The sequence below is a fragment of the Salvelinus namaycush genome, chromosome 5 (assembly GCF_016432855.1).
Source record: "Salvelinus namaycush isolate Seneca chromosome 5, SaNama_1.0, whole genome shotgun sequence".
Lineage (NCBI taxonomy): Eukaryota > Metazoa > Chordata > Actinopteri > Salmoniformes > Salmonidae > Salvelinus > Salvelinus namaycush.
This window is the reverse complement of record NC_052311.1, coordinates 19,823,960-19,843,289: the sequence shown is the minus strand read 5'-3', so window position 1 is coordinate 19,843,289 and position 19,330 is coordinate 19,823,960. Positions and strand designations below refer to the sequence as shown.

General features: G+C 41.7%; 1 protein-coding gene across 2 annotated transcripts in view; it reads left to right on the top strand.

The window, feature by feature from the left end:
• Positions 1-499: 499 nt before the first annotated feature.
• gria2b (glutamate receptor, ionotropic, AMPA 2b) overlaps positions 500-19,330 on the top strand; it is a 63,642-nt gene continuing 44,811 nt past the window's right edge. For both annotated transcript variants that reach the window (XM_038992935.1, XM_038992934.1), the window contains exon 1: positions 500-602. In XM_038992935.1, the coding sequence (XP_038848863.1) occupies positions 515-602 (88 nt within the window). In that variant the 5' untranslated portion in view covers positions 500-514. The remainder of the gene's footprint in view (positions 603-19,330) is intronic.

The window sequence follows — 19,330 nt, the reverse complement described above, 5'->3', positions numbered from 1 at the left end:
TGGACCTGGAAAAAGGGAGCAAGAGCCCTAATTTTCCATACAAAATCCACCTGCAGAAGAAAATAGTCACCAGTGAATTTTCCCTGACAGCAAGTCTTCAACATGTGTCGGATCTAACATAGACCATTATTGAGTAAACAAGGAATATCTCCGTTCTTGGGTGGACGTGGGCACATTTTTTTGTGGAAATGCCTAAGCTTAAGAATTCATCGGTTTTCTTTCTACCAGTTTTATGGGGTTTGGCGCTTGGTGGCTCTCAAAGTGTACAAATTGGTATGTATCAATCAAATAAGTTAATTGAAATGATATATCATTGGACATAGGTCCAGCAAGTAGGCTAGTGATTGTGCCAATGCATTATGAAAGCTGGTCATGAAAATATATCAAATAAATTAACAATACAACATATTGGAATAGTCTATGCGCACGTATATTGAGATGTCCAATTGTTTCTATTACAGGTGGACTCTTTCCAAGGGGTGCTGATCAGGAGTACAGTGCATTTCGGATAGGAATGGTTCAATTCAGCACACCCGAATTCAGATTGACGCCCCATATTGACAATCTGGAAGTAGCGAACAGTTTTGCCGTCACCAATTGTTGTAAGTAACAACTGTAACCTATTTCAAGTCTCTTTACATAAAATGCAAACCATTTTCATCCCCTTCAAAGATATCAATAGAAACACAGCGAAACTATCAATTTATATATTAAATTACATTGAAACGGTGCATGGAACAATTCAATTAGCGCGTAATTTGTGAGCGCTTATTTTAGTTCGTGAAACCATATCTGTTGTGGAAAGACATAGAAAATTAGGCTGTTTGTGTTTGTACAATAAGATCATTGTTAATCTTCGATTCTGCGAGAAATGACAAGGTAATGTTGGTTTCCACAGTAACAGTCAGTCACAGTGATGACTCCCATGCCACAGGCGCGCGTAATGTAATGCATGATAAGCACGGGAATAATATCCATCGTCGTTTTGTTCATATTTTAATCAAATTCAACATATTTTAATTATATTTTGTGAAATATTTTTACCATTTGCAATAGCTTATCATCACAATGAAAGACCTGACTGAGGTCAAAAGGCATTCAAGCCTGTTAATGGACAATTCATGGTCTTGGAAGACCCCTAAAGACCTGAGTGCAGGCCTTTATGGTTCCACATTTAATAGTCTTTGTGCATTTATTATCCGTATTTTGTCATTACCTTGATAAGGAAACTGATCTATATACATTATATGTAGTTCTGTGGAAGAGAAAGAAAGAAAGTGTACGAATGAAACTATACAAATAATTGCTTCCCTTCGGGCAGAAATATGATATAGGTTATTGCATAGCCTACTTCCAGTGTTTGTGGATTAGACTCTTGCCTACCACTTCTTCGCCCACATTCGTTATGTTATTAGGTTCTTGAGCGCGATTTCTATATCTATTTTGGGAACATTCTACTGCAACAATATATATTTTAAAACTGACAGTATTTGCTAGTTTATTTTAGAAATAATAGGTTCGATTTGATCTGTGCACTGAGCTATTAATGAGCGCGCGCTCTATGGATGGGCTACCAATTTCATCTAGCTGTTGCCAAGCGACAGTTCGTTTTGAAAAACGTCTCGGAAGTATATCAAAATGATACTTTAAATAGTATGTTCATTGATTATCTATATAGATTCCACACTTTTCATATAAAAGCATGTTGCATTAAAGCTCCTCATTGCATCGCGCAACAGATGCCTGATAATGCTGGATTGATAGAACGGTGACGACATGTCAATCACAGCTTGGGTTCTATCTAAGTAACACCATGAATACCCATGAGTGTGATGTCAGAGATGTTCTTAAAGACTTGTAGATGGCTTCATTCCCTTAGTAGTCTACTGTAAGTACGAAGCAGATGGATTCATTGTAACTTACAGATTTGCCTCACTTATTAAACACATATGCCATTTAAAAGCTTTTCCGTTCAGGAAGATTATTTATATGCTCTTCAGAAGGGAAAAAGCTGAAAGCATGTTGATTGGACATACTGTAGCCTATTAGTCATATGTGTTCTTATCATTTATTTGAACATATAGGGACAATAGATATGTGATAATCGTGCCTGTAGTCAACAAATCGGTCAATGGACCAACTCAAACTCAAGTAAACCACGGGTCAAAAACACTCATTAATAATTGGCAGTACTTTTGACAATACAATACATCTATATTTTTTTTATTGTCAGTAAAATTTTATTTTTCGTGTATGGGGATATACTGCATATTACTAGAGAGCGAGAGGCTCTTCTCAAAGTTTTGACTGTATGCTTTTAACCCAGTAGATGGCACTATACATTACAAGGCATTACAGGACTTCCCTTTGTATTTAAAACAAACATTTTCAGCTGAGAAAGCACACTTAAAACTGGGCACAGAGACATTTATAGGAGCCCTATTAAAATTACATAGATCAATTTGCTATTCATTAGGTGAGACAGTTAATTTAGGTCCTGACAATGTAACCAGTAAATGGGGAATTTTTCATGCATAGAAAGAATGATATCCCTGGGATGAAAGACACTCTGATTAGCTAAATCACCAAGCTGTATTGAGGGCATAAGCTTCCCTTAAAGGTTGAGGGCATAAGCTTCCCTTACAGGTTGAGGGCATAAGCTTCCCTTACAGGTTGAGGGCATACGCTTCCCTTACAGATTGAGGGCATAAGCTTCCCTTACAGGTTGAGGGCATAAGCTTCCCTTACAGGTTGAGGGCATAAGCTTCCCTTACAGATTGAGGGCATAAGCTTCCCTTACAAATTGAGGGCATAAGCTTCCCTTACAGGCTGAGGGCATAAGCTTCCCTTACAGGTATGCCTTGTGGGATAAGATCATTTATAATCTGATTAAGTGGATTGACATTTTCTCAAAGACATTTTCGTAAAGGTTATGCAGTGAGTCCGAGAATAATTCCATTACTGGGATATTGTTGTCTATGCTTTTATGGTGACCATAAGAAAAACAAGAACGTGTACAAATGTACTGAATAAATTATTGTTGGGCCAGTGGTACTTCTACCATGTATCAAAGCTATGGCAGGAGAGATGACATATTGTGCTATCAAGAGTACATCTGGTACATTCTAGATCTGCTGCCAACTCTAGGAGAGTAGATAGAGGTGGCCACTGTGTGTATGTGTGTGTGTGTGTGTGTGTGTGCATGCATGTGTGCATGCGTGTGTGTGCCTGCATGTGCCTTTGTGCATATATGTGTGTCTATGCACACTATTGTGTCTTGATGATTTTCCACTGACCAATTTCAAAACAATCAACACTCCCTCTCTGGGGTCTCATAGAAGAGATAAAGTCTCTTGTAAGAAACAGATGATTTAACACATCAAAAGTCCATTGTTTTTATGGTTAACTTAGTCTCTCTAGACATCTGCATTGCCTCCCACAATTTTCAAATGCCTAGGGTCTCGTTTTCAAAATGATGGTTGACTTGCCATGCTGTAATTTCCTGCATTCATCTGCAATCTGACTTTGTTATGATGTAGTATTCATGATGTTTACACTTTTCACAAATTACCAAAAATCTGATGTATGCAGAAAGCATTTCCCATAGTATTTTTTTGTGTGAAAACTTAATTAAATCCATATCCCACTATTAAAGAGAACACTGTGAAATATTTAATATGCTAGGAATTTGGGCCGGTCAGAAATCGAGGTTAGGCAGGACTCTGTGGACCTTAGCCTGCCCTGAACACGCGCCTTAACCAAACCACTTCCTAAATTGCTCCCTATTCCCTATATAGTGCACCAGAGCCCTATGGGTCCTGGTCAAAAGTAGTGCACTACATAGGGAATAGGGTGCCATTGGGCACACACACTCCTCTCCTTTAATAATCCTGCATTCACACATATACGTGGGGTATCTCTAAACTACACAGAGCTGAAATATCAATTACACACTTGTTCAAACACTCTTTTCAAGTAATATCCTAAATAATAAATGTGAATTATAAAAGTAAGTCGTCTTCTCTTGTCTCATATGACATGGCTTAGCACGCTCACTGCCTCAGAGGCAGCCAGGTCAAGTCTCAAATAACATGGCTTAGCCCGCTCACTGCCTCAGAGGCAGCCAGGTCAAGTCTCAAATAACATGGCTTAGCCTGTTCCCTGCCTCAGAGGCAGCCAGGTCAAGGCTGTCCACGTTGATGTGCTCTATATGGAGTCACTGTGCATAGATGTCACTTGTCTGTCAAAGCAAGTTAGAAGACCTAAACAATATTGAGCTTGAAGTTATTGCTTTCTAGGCTGCTGCTGTATGTTCAACCAATGAGAGGACACATCCACCCCTGCCAGGTATTTGATGAGTGAGTCATCAGATCTAGAATCAGCTTCCCCTTCCCCATTTATAACCCTAACTATTATGAGGGGAAACAGAAAATGGACCCTAGATCAGCCTCTAGGGCTAACTTCATCCAATTCCTAATTCTTAGTTCAGCACCACATCAACATGTCATCCTTATCCCACTGCATCGATCTTGATGTGTTCACTCAAATACATCTTATCTTTAATCTGATCTAGGACCTGATAAACAACACTCCTGGCTCCTACACACACCCAGTATCGTGTATCAAACTGTAGGCTACAGTATACCCAAGGGCAGAAGGCACTGTAGCGACAACTCTATTTACTCACAGTCCCTGTTCCAATCTAGATTCTGAAGGCAGAGCACTTCTTTGCCAAGGAGATGGAGCGGAGATGGACCACAAGTATGATTATGTATCAGCAGTCCTTGACATCTGAGACTCAAACTAGTATGTGGACACCCCTTAAAAAGAGTGTAATTGAGCACACAGCCATCAATCTCCACAGACAAACATTGGCAGTAGAATGACCTTACTGAAGAGCTCAGTGACTATCAATGTGGCACCATCATAGGATGCCACCTTTCCAACAAGTCAGTTCGTCAAATATCTGCCCTGCTAGAGCTGTAAGTGCTGTTATTGTGACATTAAAATGTCTTGGAACAACAACGGTTCAGCCGTGAAGTGGTAGGACACACGAGCTCACAGAACGGGACCGCCAAGTGCTGAAGCGCCTAATGCGTAAAATCGTTGTCCTTGGGTGCAACACTCACTACTGAGTTTCAAACTACTCCTGGAAGCAACGTCACCACAATAACTGTTTGTCGGGAGCTTCATGAAATGGGTTTCCATGGCTGAGCAGCCACACACAAGCCTAAGATCACCATGCGCAATGCCAAGCGTTGGCTGGATTGGTGTAAAACTTGCCGCCATTGGACTCTGGAGCAGTGGAAACACGTTCTCTGGAAAGATAGGGCTAGGCGTTCCGCTAGCGGGACAACTTCTGGTGAAACTGGAGGGCGCACAATTCAAATAAATAATCATAAAGATTATGCATATTAAACATGTAGGTACATACAAGTGTCTTATATCAGTTGAAAGCTTAAAACCTTTCTAGGACACACGTTCCGCTAGCAGAACCTCACCACAACATTCCGCTGAAAAGGCAGCAAGGGAAATTCAAAAATATTTTTTAGAAATATGTAACTTTCACACATTAACAAGTCCAATACAGCAAATGAAAGATAAACATCTTGTTAATCTACCCATCGTGTCCGATTTAAAACATGCTTTACAGCGAAAACACAACATATGATTACGTTAGATCACCGCCAAGTCCAAAAAACACACAGCCATTTTTCCAGCCAAAGATAGGAGTCACAAAAAGCAGAAATAGAGATAAAATTAATCACTAACCTTTGATGATCTTCATCAGATAACCCTCATAGGACATCATGTTACACAATACATGTATGTTTTGTTCGATAATGTGCATATTTATATCCAAAAATCTTAGTTTACATTGGCGCCATGTTCAGAAATGCCTCCAAAATATCCTGAGAAATTGCAGAGAGCCACATCTAATAACATAAATACTCATCATACACTTTGAGGAAAGATACATGTTTTACATATAATTAAATATACACTTGTTCTTAATGCAACCGCTGTGTCAGATTTCAAAAAAACTTTACAGAAAAAGCACACCATGCAAAAATCTGAGACGGCGCTCAGATATAAAAAAACATTTCTCCGCCATGTTGGAGTCAACAGAAATACGAAATTACATCATAAATATTCCCTTACCTTTGATGATCTTCATCAGAATGCACTCGCAGGAATCCTAGTTCCACAATACATTTTTGTTTTGTTCGATAATGTCCGGTATTTATGTCCACGTAGCTACTTTTGCTAGCACGTTTAGTACACATGTCCAAACGCTCGCGCCGGTCCAGGCGAACTCAGACGAAAACTTCAAAAAGTTATATTACAGGTCAAATAAACTTGTGAAACTAAGTAGAGAATCAATCTTCAGGATGTTGTTATCATATATATCCAATAACGTTCCAACCGGAGCATTTCTTTGTGCCTACAGAAGTACTGGAACGCAAGGCGATATCATTTGGAATGCGCATGACCAAGAACTGGCACTCTGCCAGACCACTGACTGAAACAGTTCCCATCCGGCCCCACATCACAGTAGAGGCTTCATTCAACGTTCTACAGACTGTTGACATCTAGTGGAAGGCGTAGGAAGTGCAAACAAATCCATATCTTACTGGGATTTGAATAGGCGATGAGTTGACAATCAACCAGCCTCAGAATTTCCACTTCCTGTTTGGAAGTTTGCCTGCCATATGAGTTCTATTATACTCACAGACATAATTCAAACAGTTTTAGAAACTTCAGAGTGTTTTCTATCCAATAGTAATAATAATATGCATATATTAGCATCTGGGACAGAGTAGGAGGCAGTTCACACTGGGCACGCTATTCATCCAAAGTGAAAATGCTCCCTCCTATCCCTAAAAAGTGAAATTCTTGTTAATCTAACTGCACTGTCCAATTTACAGTAGCCATTACAGCGAAAGCATGCCATGCAATTGTTTGAGGACGGCGCCCCACATCCAAATATTTTTCCACCGGCACAGGTTTCATAAATTCACAAATAGCGATTAAATATTCACTTACTTTTTGAAAATCGTCCTCTGATTTGTCATCCAAAGGGTCCCAGCTATAACATGTAGTGTCGTTTTGTTAGATAAAATCCTTCTTTATATCCCAAAAAGTCTGTTTAGTTGGCGCCATCGATTTGAGTAATCCACTCGTTCAACATGCAGAGAAAGGAATTCAAAAATCTACCGCTGAACTTTGTTAAAACAGGTCAGAATACGTTTCTATTGACTCCTCAGATACCCTAAAATGGAATCAAACTATAATATTTCATACGGAAAGAAGTATGTTCAATAGGAAACCGATATTAGCAGGTGCGTCTTGTCTTCCTCGTGCACCCAAACACGAATTTACAATAGTATTTCCCAGTACTAAAACAAATTTTTCTTACTCGTTTTGGAAGAAACAAGCCTGAAACCTTGAACATAGAGTGCTGACACCCTGTGGAAGCCATATGAATTGCATACTGGGAGCTATAATTAATTATTTCCCTATACTTTCCATTGTAATAGCATGGGCTCTCAAAAAAAACTATTTTCCGGTTGGTTTATCTTTGGATTTTCTCTTACCATATCTATTGTGTTATAGTCTCCTACATTATTTTAACATTTCTACAAATTTCAAAGTGTTTTCTTTCCAATGGTACCAATTATATGCATATCCTGGCTTCAGGGCCTGAGCAACAGGCAGTTTACTTTGGGCACGTCAGTCAGGCGGAAATTGAGAAAAAAGGACCCTAGCCTGAAGAAGTTTTAATCACGCTTCACCTTCTGGCAGTCCGACGAACGAATCTGGGTTTTGCGGATGTCAGGAGAATGTTACCTGACCCATCGCATAGTGGCGATTGTAAAGTTTGGTGGAGGTGGAATAACGGTTGGGGTTGTTTTTCATGGTTAGGTCCCTTAGTTCCAGTGAAGGGAAATCTTAACACTACAGCATACAATTACATTCTAGACAATTCTGTGCTTCCAACTTTGTAGCAATAGTTTGGGGAACGCCCTTTCCAGTTTCAGCATGACAATGCCCCCATGGACAAAGCAAGGTCCATACAGAAAAGGTTTGTTGAGATCGGTGTGGAAGAACTTGACTGGCCTGCACAGAACCCTCAACCCCATTGAACACCTTTGGGATGAATTGGAATGCTGACTGCGAGGCAGGCCTAATCACCCAACATCAGTGCTGACCTCACTAATGCTCTTGTGGTTGAATGGAAGCAAATCCCTGCAGCAATGTTCCAACATCTAGTGGAAAGCCTTCACAGAAGAGTGGATGCTGTTATAGCATCAAAAAACTCCACGTTAATGCCTATGATTTTGGTAAGAGATGTTCGACAAGCAGGTGTTCACATAAATATCTACACTTCAAAAGGGCATCGACAACACAAGGTATACACAGTGCTGGATATATTGTCCTGCCTAGTCCCCATTGGTAAGATGGCACAAACAAATCTGGGACTAGGCTAATATCGTCCCCCTCATCACATTTGGACACAGAGAAACAGGTGTGCTTGTACAGATCATAGGCGCTGTTTATATATAGTCCTCCCGGGTGGCGCAGTGGTCTAGGGCACTGCATCGCAGTGCTAGCTGCGCCACCAGAGTCTCTGGGTTCGCGCCCAGGCTGGGCTGGGTTCGCGCCCAGGCTCTGTCGCAGCCGGCCGCAACCGGGAGGTCCGTGGGGCGACGCACAATTGGCATAGCGTCGTCCGGGTTAGGGAGGGTTTGGCCGGTAGGGATATCCTTGTCTCAGTATGTAATAAAATGTATGCACTCTACTGTAAGTCGCTCTGGATAAGAGCGTCTGCTAAATGGCTAAAATGTAATGTAAATGTATACAGCGCATGCTGTAAGTGGGTTCAGCAACAGTATATACATGTTGCATCATAATTCTCTGTCTGGTTTAACCCCTTAATATCCACTGGTCACCATTTAGCTCAGAATATGAAAGATTCAAACATGTTAAATGCAGTGGAATCCTCAGTACATAGCTCCATTAAAAAGGTGTGGCAATGAAGGGGTTAAATGAGTCGTGAATCCCTGTCCACAGGGAGACTTGTTATCACAATATTTGTGTAGTCAATTTGATACTGGGTCAATTTGGAATGCCCAAATTATTTATTCTGTTTGTTCTAATCTAGATATTTGCAATGGTGGGTGAATTCATTAGCCATACTAGATACCAAGCTCGCTACCCCTCTGATGGAGAGGTTTTCTTTAATCAACGATATGATTACGATTTTAATCGGGCCGCTGTTGTAGGTTTATTTCTTATTACCTGTTCTCATCAAAAACCCTAACATCTGTGTGTGTGTGCATGTTTGTGTGTGTCAGTGTGTGCGTGCATGCATGTGAGAGAGAGAAAGAGAGAGAGAGAGAGAGAGAGAGAGAGAGAGAGAGAGAGAGAGAGAGAGAGAGAGTGACAGACTGTGATGGGCAGAGTAGCGAGTGGGCGATGGAGGATGGCCAGAGAGAGAGGCAGTGAGATAGAAACTCAGACAGACAGAGAGAGAGAGGTAGAGAATTGTCTTATTCTCCATCCAAACAACCCATTGAACAGGCTTATGTAATTCCACCTATGAGACATACAGGGTATCAGTATGCAGCCAAGCAGCCCAGGTCCATTAAAGGAGACAGGATGATTCATATCTATCCAAAACCACCACGAGGGGTCTAATCGATAGAGGGAGGTCTCTTCTCTTTTTTTAAGAGTAAGATCATTTTATTGGTCAATTGGACACAAGGTCCAACCGAAATTTGACTTCCACTTTTAACCCAACCCCTCCGAAAGACACATACATACATCTCTGTGTTCTATTCAAGAAGGGACTGTAGATTTCCTCCATTCGAGAGACCAGAAATAGGCTGACCTGGTAGATATGTCACACAGACCATTACAATGAGCTACAGTCCGTACACACAGTTCTTTCACCAAGAGATGACATTCTCAGAGTTGAACGCCCCCACCCACACCCATCTAGTACAAGAACCACATCTTCTACTGTGGCTAAGCAGTGACTAGAGAGAATTGGAGAAGGAGAGAGAGTGGGGGGAGTTGCATAAATGATCTGACAGATTGATTTCCACTCGGCTCTTCCCCTCACAAAGAAAGTAAAGGTAATTGTGTTCCATCCAATAAAAAACGTATAGTACTGCTGATCTTTTAGCGAGACCTGGCTCGATCAACTCCATTCTAAATTAACGTGGAATCAAATGGGGCTGCTATAGTTATAACGCAATCGATGTGCCCCTGTTGCACAAACACACAGCATAGTGTTGGAATTTCATTTACTCTCTTACAGTAATGACAACCTGAGGCTATTGAGACTTTCTTCTGTGTTTGGATGATGTGTTATTCTTATGATCATTGTCACGAAGTCACACCCATCCCACTGGTGTTAGAAGTTCAGAAGGAGAAAGCGTAGGCTATATAGAAGTAATGACGCTCAAATAGAAAATCATTAAACCAAACAATGAGGGTTTCTATCATCGTAATGGAGGTGTAGATTCCATCTCACATCCCAGTGTTCCAACTTGCATGGAATTTATCTTAATAATGCGACTACGTGTAGCCAATGGCAATGTCTGCTTTAGGTATAATGCCAGGAGCCACTTGGGTATTTGACAGCTCAAACGTAGTTCCACCTCCGACACGTCAAAACATCAGTTATGTGGATTTCGGCTGAAGTGGATCTGATTGAATCGGGCCATAAATGTTCCACTGCACAATAGCAGTGGAGGGGCATCACTTGCTTATGATTGGTAGTCCATTGTGATTGTATTGCTTGCTTATGATTGGTAGTCCATTGTGACTGTATTGCTTGCTTATGATTGGTAGTCCATTGTGACTGTATTGCTTTCTTATGATTGGTAGTCCATTGTGACTATTGCTAGCTTATGATTGGTAGTCCATTGTGACTGTATTGCTTGCTTATGATTGGTAGTCCATCGTGACTGTATTGCTTGCTTATGATTGGTAGTCCATCGTCACTGTATTGCTTGCTTATGATTGGTAGTCCATCGTATCTGTATTGCTTATTTTGATTAGTTGTCCACCGTGCTTGTATTGTTTGTTTTTGATTGGTTGTCCATCGTATCCAATGAGGACCATCTCAATCTTGCCCTTTATCTGTATAAGGCTGTATCACACCCGGCCGTGATTGGGACCGTGATTGGGAGTCCCATAGGGCGGTGCACAATTGGCCCAGCTTCGTCCGGGTTTGCCGGGGTAGGCCGTCACTGTAAATAAGAATTTGTTCTTAACTGACTTGCCTAGTTGAAAAAAGGTTATATAAAATAAATAAATATCTATGAGTCTTGTGATGGCTGTAGAGGCCAATTCTGGTGGCAGACAGGGCAAGTAAAGGCTGGGTTGAAGGGCCAGGTGACAGGGCATGTAAAGGCTGGGTTGGAGGAGGCAGGGGACAGGGCATGTAAAGGCTGGGTTGGAGGGCCAGGGGACAGGGCATGTAAAGGCTTGGTTGGAGAGCCAGGGGACAGGGCATGTAAAGGCTTGGTTGGAGGGACAGGGGACAGGGCATGTAAAGGCTGGGTTGGAGGGCCAGGGGACAGGGCATGTAAAGGCTTGGTTGGAGGGCCAAGGGACAGGGCATGGAAAGGCTTAGTTGGAGGGACAGGGCATGTAAAAGGCTTGGTTGGAGGGCCAGGGGACAGGGCATGGAAAGGCTGGGTTGGAGGGGGCAGTGTGCAGGGGACAGGGCATGTAAAGGCTGGGTTGGAGGGCCAGGGGACAGCTCTGTAAGCATGCTTCTTCTCACACTTCATTTACAGTTGTTGTTTACGTTGTCCCTCAATGCAGTGGGACCAGTCTGATATGCAGCAGGAAGTCCTGAATTGTGGATGTTGCCCTTCTTCTGGGTTGTTTTAATCTGGTCCTTGAAACATTATAGTGTCAAACTATATCTGTCTGTACAAACCCAAAACATGACATGAATGTATGGTTTGCTGTAAGTTAAAGTCAATGGGACATACTGTACTACAGTAGGAAAGGGAGTCATCGAAAATATAACACCAGAGACCGAGAGACATGTAAAACCCATTTTACAGTGTTTTAGTAGCTCAACAGCCAAGGCTGCTCCACTGTTACCATAGCAACGTGGTGCCAGACTACCTCTCCATTGGTAGACCAGTAGACGTTTCATTTGTCTTTTTGTGAGGCCTATGCTCCTGAACGTTCCCCTACATTGGTGGTGTTGTTCTTCAAATTAGCTAAAGCACAACTAGGGCAATGATGCTCAGTGGAGCAATCAACTTTTATTAACGATCCAGCACCGTAATAACATGTTCAGTACAGCTCTATGGTAGCCATGGCGACAAAGGGAAAATTGGTCTTCGGAATTAACATACGCTTTCATTTGAGTCTAGTCATGTGTAAGGATCTATTCTGAGCATTAGTACAGGAACATAATCTACCACAGCACGTATGTATGTGTTGAATGGTTTGCCCAATTCCGTGTTATGTTGGTGTGTTTACAGCACCATAGTAATGCTACGTCATGCATGCCATGATGAACCAATCTGAGCAGGTATCATTGAGATAATGTGCACTGAGTGGAACTCCAATCATATCCAATGAGGCTTTGGGGTTACGTTTGGTAGATCCGAAAGATAGAAGTATAACATAGTCTACTATAGTCTATAGTCTACTGATGGGATACTGTTTCTGATTCTTACAAAGCAATTTACTGTAACTTGTAGCATACTAATCAACCCTGCCAAATCGTTGGACTACAGATAGTGTCTCAAACTCAGTATGCCAGAAAACAGACTGCTATTCAACATTAGGGTGCAAGTGTTATTCTGTCCACAGTACACCTTTCTATATTTTCCATTTAACGTTTTTCCATTTGTGCGTGCATTATCCCTTCTCCTTGTGTATGTAATGTTGTTCCATCCTTTTATATGCACAAATGAACAGACAATACTGAATAAGTAAGCTGGAGCTTTCACACACATTCAGCTCGAGCAAACAGGGAGTCTGTTTGGTTTCCATGGCAACCTGGCTCTCTGTCTAGTTGGATGAAACAGTCTTTCTATACAGCAGTAGTAGCTAATATAACACTATGCCAAGACATCATTAAAGAGAGTGCTGCTTGGCCAAAACCTCTGTGCTGGTATATTTAGAGAAGTCATTATTTATGTACTTTGTATTTAGCTATGACTACACAGACAAATCTAATAGCATCCCTACCAGCTGCAGTGTTGTGGTCTTATACCTGCATGATGCATGGATTGATTGATGAGAATCAATATGTCTTTGAATATAGTATTGTCTTTTGTGGAATTAAATATTGCCTGTGTGAACAACCACAATAACCACAAAATTATTGTTTGTTCTATGTTTCATATGCACAATTTAGGAAACAAATGGCTATTGTAATGTGTTTACTGAGGTTTTTACTTCTCACTTCATAATATGCGGTCAGTTTATAGTAACTGGAAGAAATCAAGGGACATCTGCTGTAAAGTAAATTTTTTATGTGACGCGATACATAGTAACCCCTCCCTCCCCCACACAAACAACCAACCAATACGTGGCACATATGGACTGAGGTTAATGAAACAGGGACGGGGAGGGTGGGTGGGTGTTGTCAGAGACTGAGATCTTCTGTTTTCTGTGCTGCTACAGAGCAGCTGCCGGAAGAGCCCCCGACCCCCAGACCCAAAAGAATCCCACAATGCCTCCCTCAACCTCAGTGGTCCCCTCGAGCAACCTCATGGCCACAACACCACACTGCTACACCAAACAAGAGAATGATTGAGACATGTCACCATGTCACCCCCAGCCTTTAGTTGGCTGAGGAGAGAAGCTCAGCTAGGTTCTACTCATCTACCTGTATGTGGCCTCCTACCCACGCTTGCTACACTTGATTGCTGATGTGGAGTTAATTGGGATTCAGTTGTGAGAAATAAATAAATAAATATGGAAGATAAGATGAAAATGAGATTCTCTCGACGGGCATCACCAGTGAAGAGATCAAAGAACAGACCCCATTTTTTTTGGTAGTGTTTTTTCTCTTTTCCATATTTTTTTCCTTCTGTTTAATCTCAGGTGTAATGGCACAGATGCAAATTGTGAAAACAGGAAATAAATAAAAAGTACATTTTGTGTGTACTACGTCATCACAAGTGTTAGCAACAGAGATATTTTCAATGTTGTCATTCTGCTGTTGACCCTCACTCTGCTTCTATATGTGATGGTAGTAGCACATTTGTCATCATCACAAAAGTGCCTTTCGACTGTCATATAGACAACAGATGTCACATGCTGCCATAACATTTTTTATTATTTGAGAGTGAGAGAGCAAGAGAGAGAGATAGAGAGAGTCTAGCCATTCCTGACGTTTGCCAATCTGCAACTGACTAAGATAATGTGTAAAGGATGGTTGTACACCATTGTACAACATGCTTGATACCCAGCTATGGTGTGCTCTGGTGTAATTCTGAGACTTCAATTACAACAGAGACATGCTCATGTCCAAGTCATATCCAAGTGTTTATTTGTGTGTGCAAATATGTATAAGTTATGGAAGGTTGACAGCGAGACACATTGACTCTCACGAACTTGAGTTTATTTCCTGTTTAGGATTCAATTGGTGAGTTCCCACCTTCTCTGCGCTACGGATCCCTTTAGCGGGATCATTTTCCTAAACAACCGCTGAATTGCAGGGCGCAAAATATGACTAAAAATATTTATAATCATGCAATCACAAGTGAAATATACCAAAACACAGCTTAGCTTGTTGTTAATCCACCTATCGTGTCAGATTTTGAAAATATGCTTTGCAGCGAAAGCAATCCAAGCTTTTGTGAGTGTATCAATCAATGCTACAACAGCTAGCCCCAAATTAGCATGGTCACGAAAGTCAGAAAAGCAATCAAATTAATAGCTTACCTTTGATAATCTTCGGATGTTTGCACTCACAAGACTCCCAGTTACACAACAAATGTTATTTTTGTTCGATAAATATTACTTTTATAACAAAAAAACGCAATTTGGGTTGCGCGTTATGTTCAGAAAACCAAAGCCTCGTTCTGTTCGACGAAAATTCGTATGTTCGTAGAAACATGTCAAATGTTTTTTATAATCAATCCTCAGGTTGTTTTTAACAAACTTAATCGATAATATTTCAACCAGACCGTAACCTATTCAATAAAAGAGAGAAAGAAAATGGAGAGCTACCCCTCTCGCGCGCAGGAACTAATCAGAGGACACCTGACTAGTTTTGAAAAATCTTGCTCATTTTTCAAAATAAAAGCCTGAAACTATGTCTAAAGCCTGGTCACAGCCTGAGGAAGCCATTGGAAAAGGAATCTGGTTGATACCCCTTTAAATGGAAGAAAGACGGGCCAGGAAACAGATTTTTTTTTAAAAATCACTTCCGGGTTAGATTTCCTCAGGTTTTCGCCTGCAGAATCAGTTTTGTTATACTCGCAGACAATATTTTGACAGTTTTGGAAACTTTGGAGTGTTTTCTATCCTAATCTGTAAATTATATGCATATTCTACGATCTGGACCTGAGAAATAGTCCGTTTACCTTGGGAACGTTATTTAAAAAAATATATATATATCTGACCCCTAGCGTCAAGAGGTTAACATAGCTCCAGGTGCTACCTTTCCTCTCACCGAGAGAAACACCATTTAAAACAACATTGACATTTGTCACTAGACAGACTAGGCTGTGAGAAAACCCATTGATGTTCTTTCCTCAATCTAGACTAACAAAGACATCATGGTGGGCCGTTGAGGGTCTTTCTAGTAAATTCTCTCTGTGCTATAGGGGGGCTGAAATCAGAGCAGGAATCAGCCTGTGCAGTAACTAGATAAGTGACACGTACTCAGGCCACTGTGGGGAACGGGTGGTGGCTTACAGCTACAGCTCACAAACAGTGACACAGTGACAAATCCACTTTTACATAAAAGATCAGTCCTCAGGCTTTCTCTGCAGAGTTAGAGCAGTGTTATCTATTCTACTAGGAGTGAACGGATGATGAGGGTGATGTTGATGAGTGTGTGTGTGTGTGTGTGTGTGTGTGTGCATGTGCGTATGTTATGATAATAATTGGTCTAATCAGTGCTACTTTCTTCTGGGGCTAGAACCCATCACTTGCATTTAAAAGGCAACATTTACATATTATCTCTAAAAGAAACAACAAATGTGATTAATTTCAAAATGTTGTCCTTTTCATCAAAACATCAAACAGATGACCAAATTAATTTCTCTGTCCCCCAAAAATTATACTTCATTATGCGCCCAGCTGCCGTCTATTTGAGGGAATATCACCTGTCAAGTATAATTGAGCATGATAGAAACACAGTCCAACAGTCTGCTTCTTAAATATTGTGGCTGAAAAGGGAAAAGCAATGCTCTAAAACAGCCTGTCACGGAGCAGGAAATAAGGCCAGCAACACTCTAAAACAGCTTATCATGGAGCAAGAAACGATGCCACCAACACTCTAAAATAGCTTGTCATGGAGCAGGAAACAAGGCCAGCAACACTCGAAACAAGACTGTAATGGAGCAGGAAAGGACGACAATAACATTCTAAAACAGCTTATCATGGAGCAGGAAACAAGGACAGCAACACTCTAAAACAGCATGGAAATGAGGCCAGCAACACCATAAAAGAACCTGTCATGGTGCAGGAAACGATGCCAAAAACACTCCAAAACAGCCTGTCATGGAGTAAGAAACGAGGCCAGGAACACTCTAAAACAGCCTGTCACGGAGCAGAAAACGAGGCCAGCAACGCTTTAAAAAAGCCTTTCATGGAGCAGGAAACGAGGCAAGAAACATTCAAAAACATCTTGTCATGGAGCAGGAAACGAGGCCAGCAACACTCTAAAATAGCATGTCATGGAGCAGGAAATGACATAAACACACTAAAACAGCTTATTATGGAGCAGGAAACGAGGCCATCAACACTCTAAAACAGCATGGAAATGAGGCCAGGAACACACTAAAACAGCCTGCCATAGAGCAGGAAGCAAGACCAGCTACACTCTAAAACAGTGTTTCATGGAGCAGGAAACGAGGACAATAACACTGAAACAGATCATCACGGAGCAGGAAACAAGGCCAGCAACACTCTAAAAGAGCATGTAATGGAGCAGGAAAGGAGGACAGCAACACAATTAAACTACCTGTCATGGAGGAAAAACGAGTCCAGCAACACTCTAAAACAACATGGAAATGAGGCCAGCAGCACACTAAAACTACCTGTCATGGAGCAGGAAAGGAGGACAGCAACACAATTAAACTACGTGTCATGGAACAGGAAACGAGGCCAGCAACACACTAAAACAGTGTTTCATGGAGCAGGAAACGAGGACAATAACACTCTGAAACAGATCATCACAGAGCAGGAAACAAGGCCAGTAACACTCTAAAAGAGCATGTAATGGAGCAGGAAAGGAGGACAGCAACACAATTTAACTACCTGTCATGGAGCAGGAAACGAGGCCAGCAACATTATAAAACAGCCTGTCATGGAGCAGGAAATGAGGACGGCAACCCGCCAAAAACAGCCTGTCATGGAGGAAAAACGAGTCCAGCAACACTCTAAAACAACATGGAAATGAGGCCAGCAACACACTAAAACAGCATGGAAATGAGGCCAGGAACACACTAAAACAGCCTGCCATGGAGCAGGAAGCAAGACCAGCCACACTCTAAAACAGTGTTTCATGGAGCAGGAAACGAGGACAATAACACTCTGAAACAGATCATCACGGATCAGGAAATAAGGACAGCAGCACACTAAAAGAGCATGTAATGGAGCAGGAAAGGAGGACAGCAACACAATTAAACTACCTGTCATGGAGCATGAAACAAGGCCAGCAACATTATAAAACAGCCTGTCATAGAGCAGGAAATGAGGACGGCGACATGCCGAAAACAGCCTGTCATGGAGCAGGAAACGAGGCCAGCAACACTCTAAAACAGCATGGAAATGTGGCCAGCAACACAATAAAACAACCTGACATGGAGCAGGAAACGAGGCCAAAAACACGCTAAAAAAGCCTGTCATAGAGCAGGAAATGAGCACGGCAACACACGAAAACAGCCTGTCATGGAGCAGGAAACGAGGACAGCAAAACTCTAAAACAGCTTGTAATGTAGCAGGAAACGAGGCAAGTAACACATTGAAACAGCTTGTCATGGAGCGGGAAACGAGGCCAGCAACACTATAAAACAGCCTGTCATGGAGAAGGAAGCGAGGGCAAAAATATTCTAATACAGCTTGTCATTGAGCAGGTGACGAGGATAGCAACACTCTAAAACAGCCTGTCAATGAGCAGGAAATGAGGCCAGAAACACTCAAAAACAACCTCTCATGGAGCAGGAAAAGAGGCCAGTAACACGTTGAAACAGCTTTTCATGGAGCAGGAAACAAGGCCAGCTACATTCTAAAACAGTGTGTCATGTAGCAGGAAACGAGGCCAGTAACACTTTAATACACCCTGTCATGGAGCAGGAAACGAGGCCAGAAACACTCTAAAACAGTCTGTCATGGTGCAGGAAACGAGCCCAACAACACTTTAAACAGCATGGAAATGAGTCCAGGAACACTTTTAAACAGCCTGTCATGGAGCAGGAAACAAGGCCAGCAACACTCCAAAACATCTTGTCATGGAGCAGGAGAGTGAGGCCAGCAACACTCTAAAACAGCCTATAATAGAGCAGCAATCAAGGCCAGAAACACTCAAAAACAACTTCTCATTGAGCAGGAAATGAGGCCAGCGACACTCTAAAGTATCTTGTCATGGAGCAAGAAACAAGGCCAGCAACACTATAAAACAGCCTGTCATGGAGCAGGAAACAAGGCCAGTAACACATTGAAACAGCTTGTCATGGAGCAGGAAACGAGGGAAAAAACACTCTAAAACAGCTTGTCATGGAGCAGGAAACGATAACAGCAACACACTAAAACAGCCTGTCATGGAGCAGGAAACTTTGTCAGCAACACTCAAAAACATCTTGTCATTGAGCAGGAAAGGAGGACAGCAACACTCTAAATCAGCCTATAATACAGAAGCCAACAAAGCCAGCAACACTAAAATAGCCTGTCATGGTGCAGGAAACGAGGACAGCAACACTAAAATAGCTTGTCGTGGAGCACGAAACAAGGCCAGCAAAACTATAAAACAGCCTGTCATGGAGCAGGAAACGTGGACAGTAACACTCTAAAACAGCTTATCATGGAGCCGGAAACGAGGCAAGCAACACTCAAAAACAACCTCTCATGGAGAAGGAAATTACGCCAGCGACACTCTGAAGCA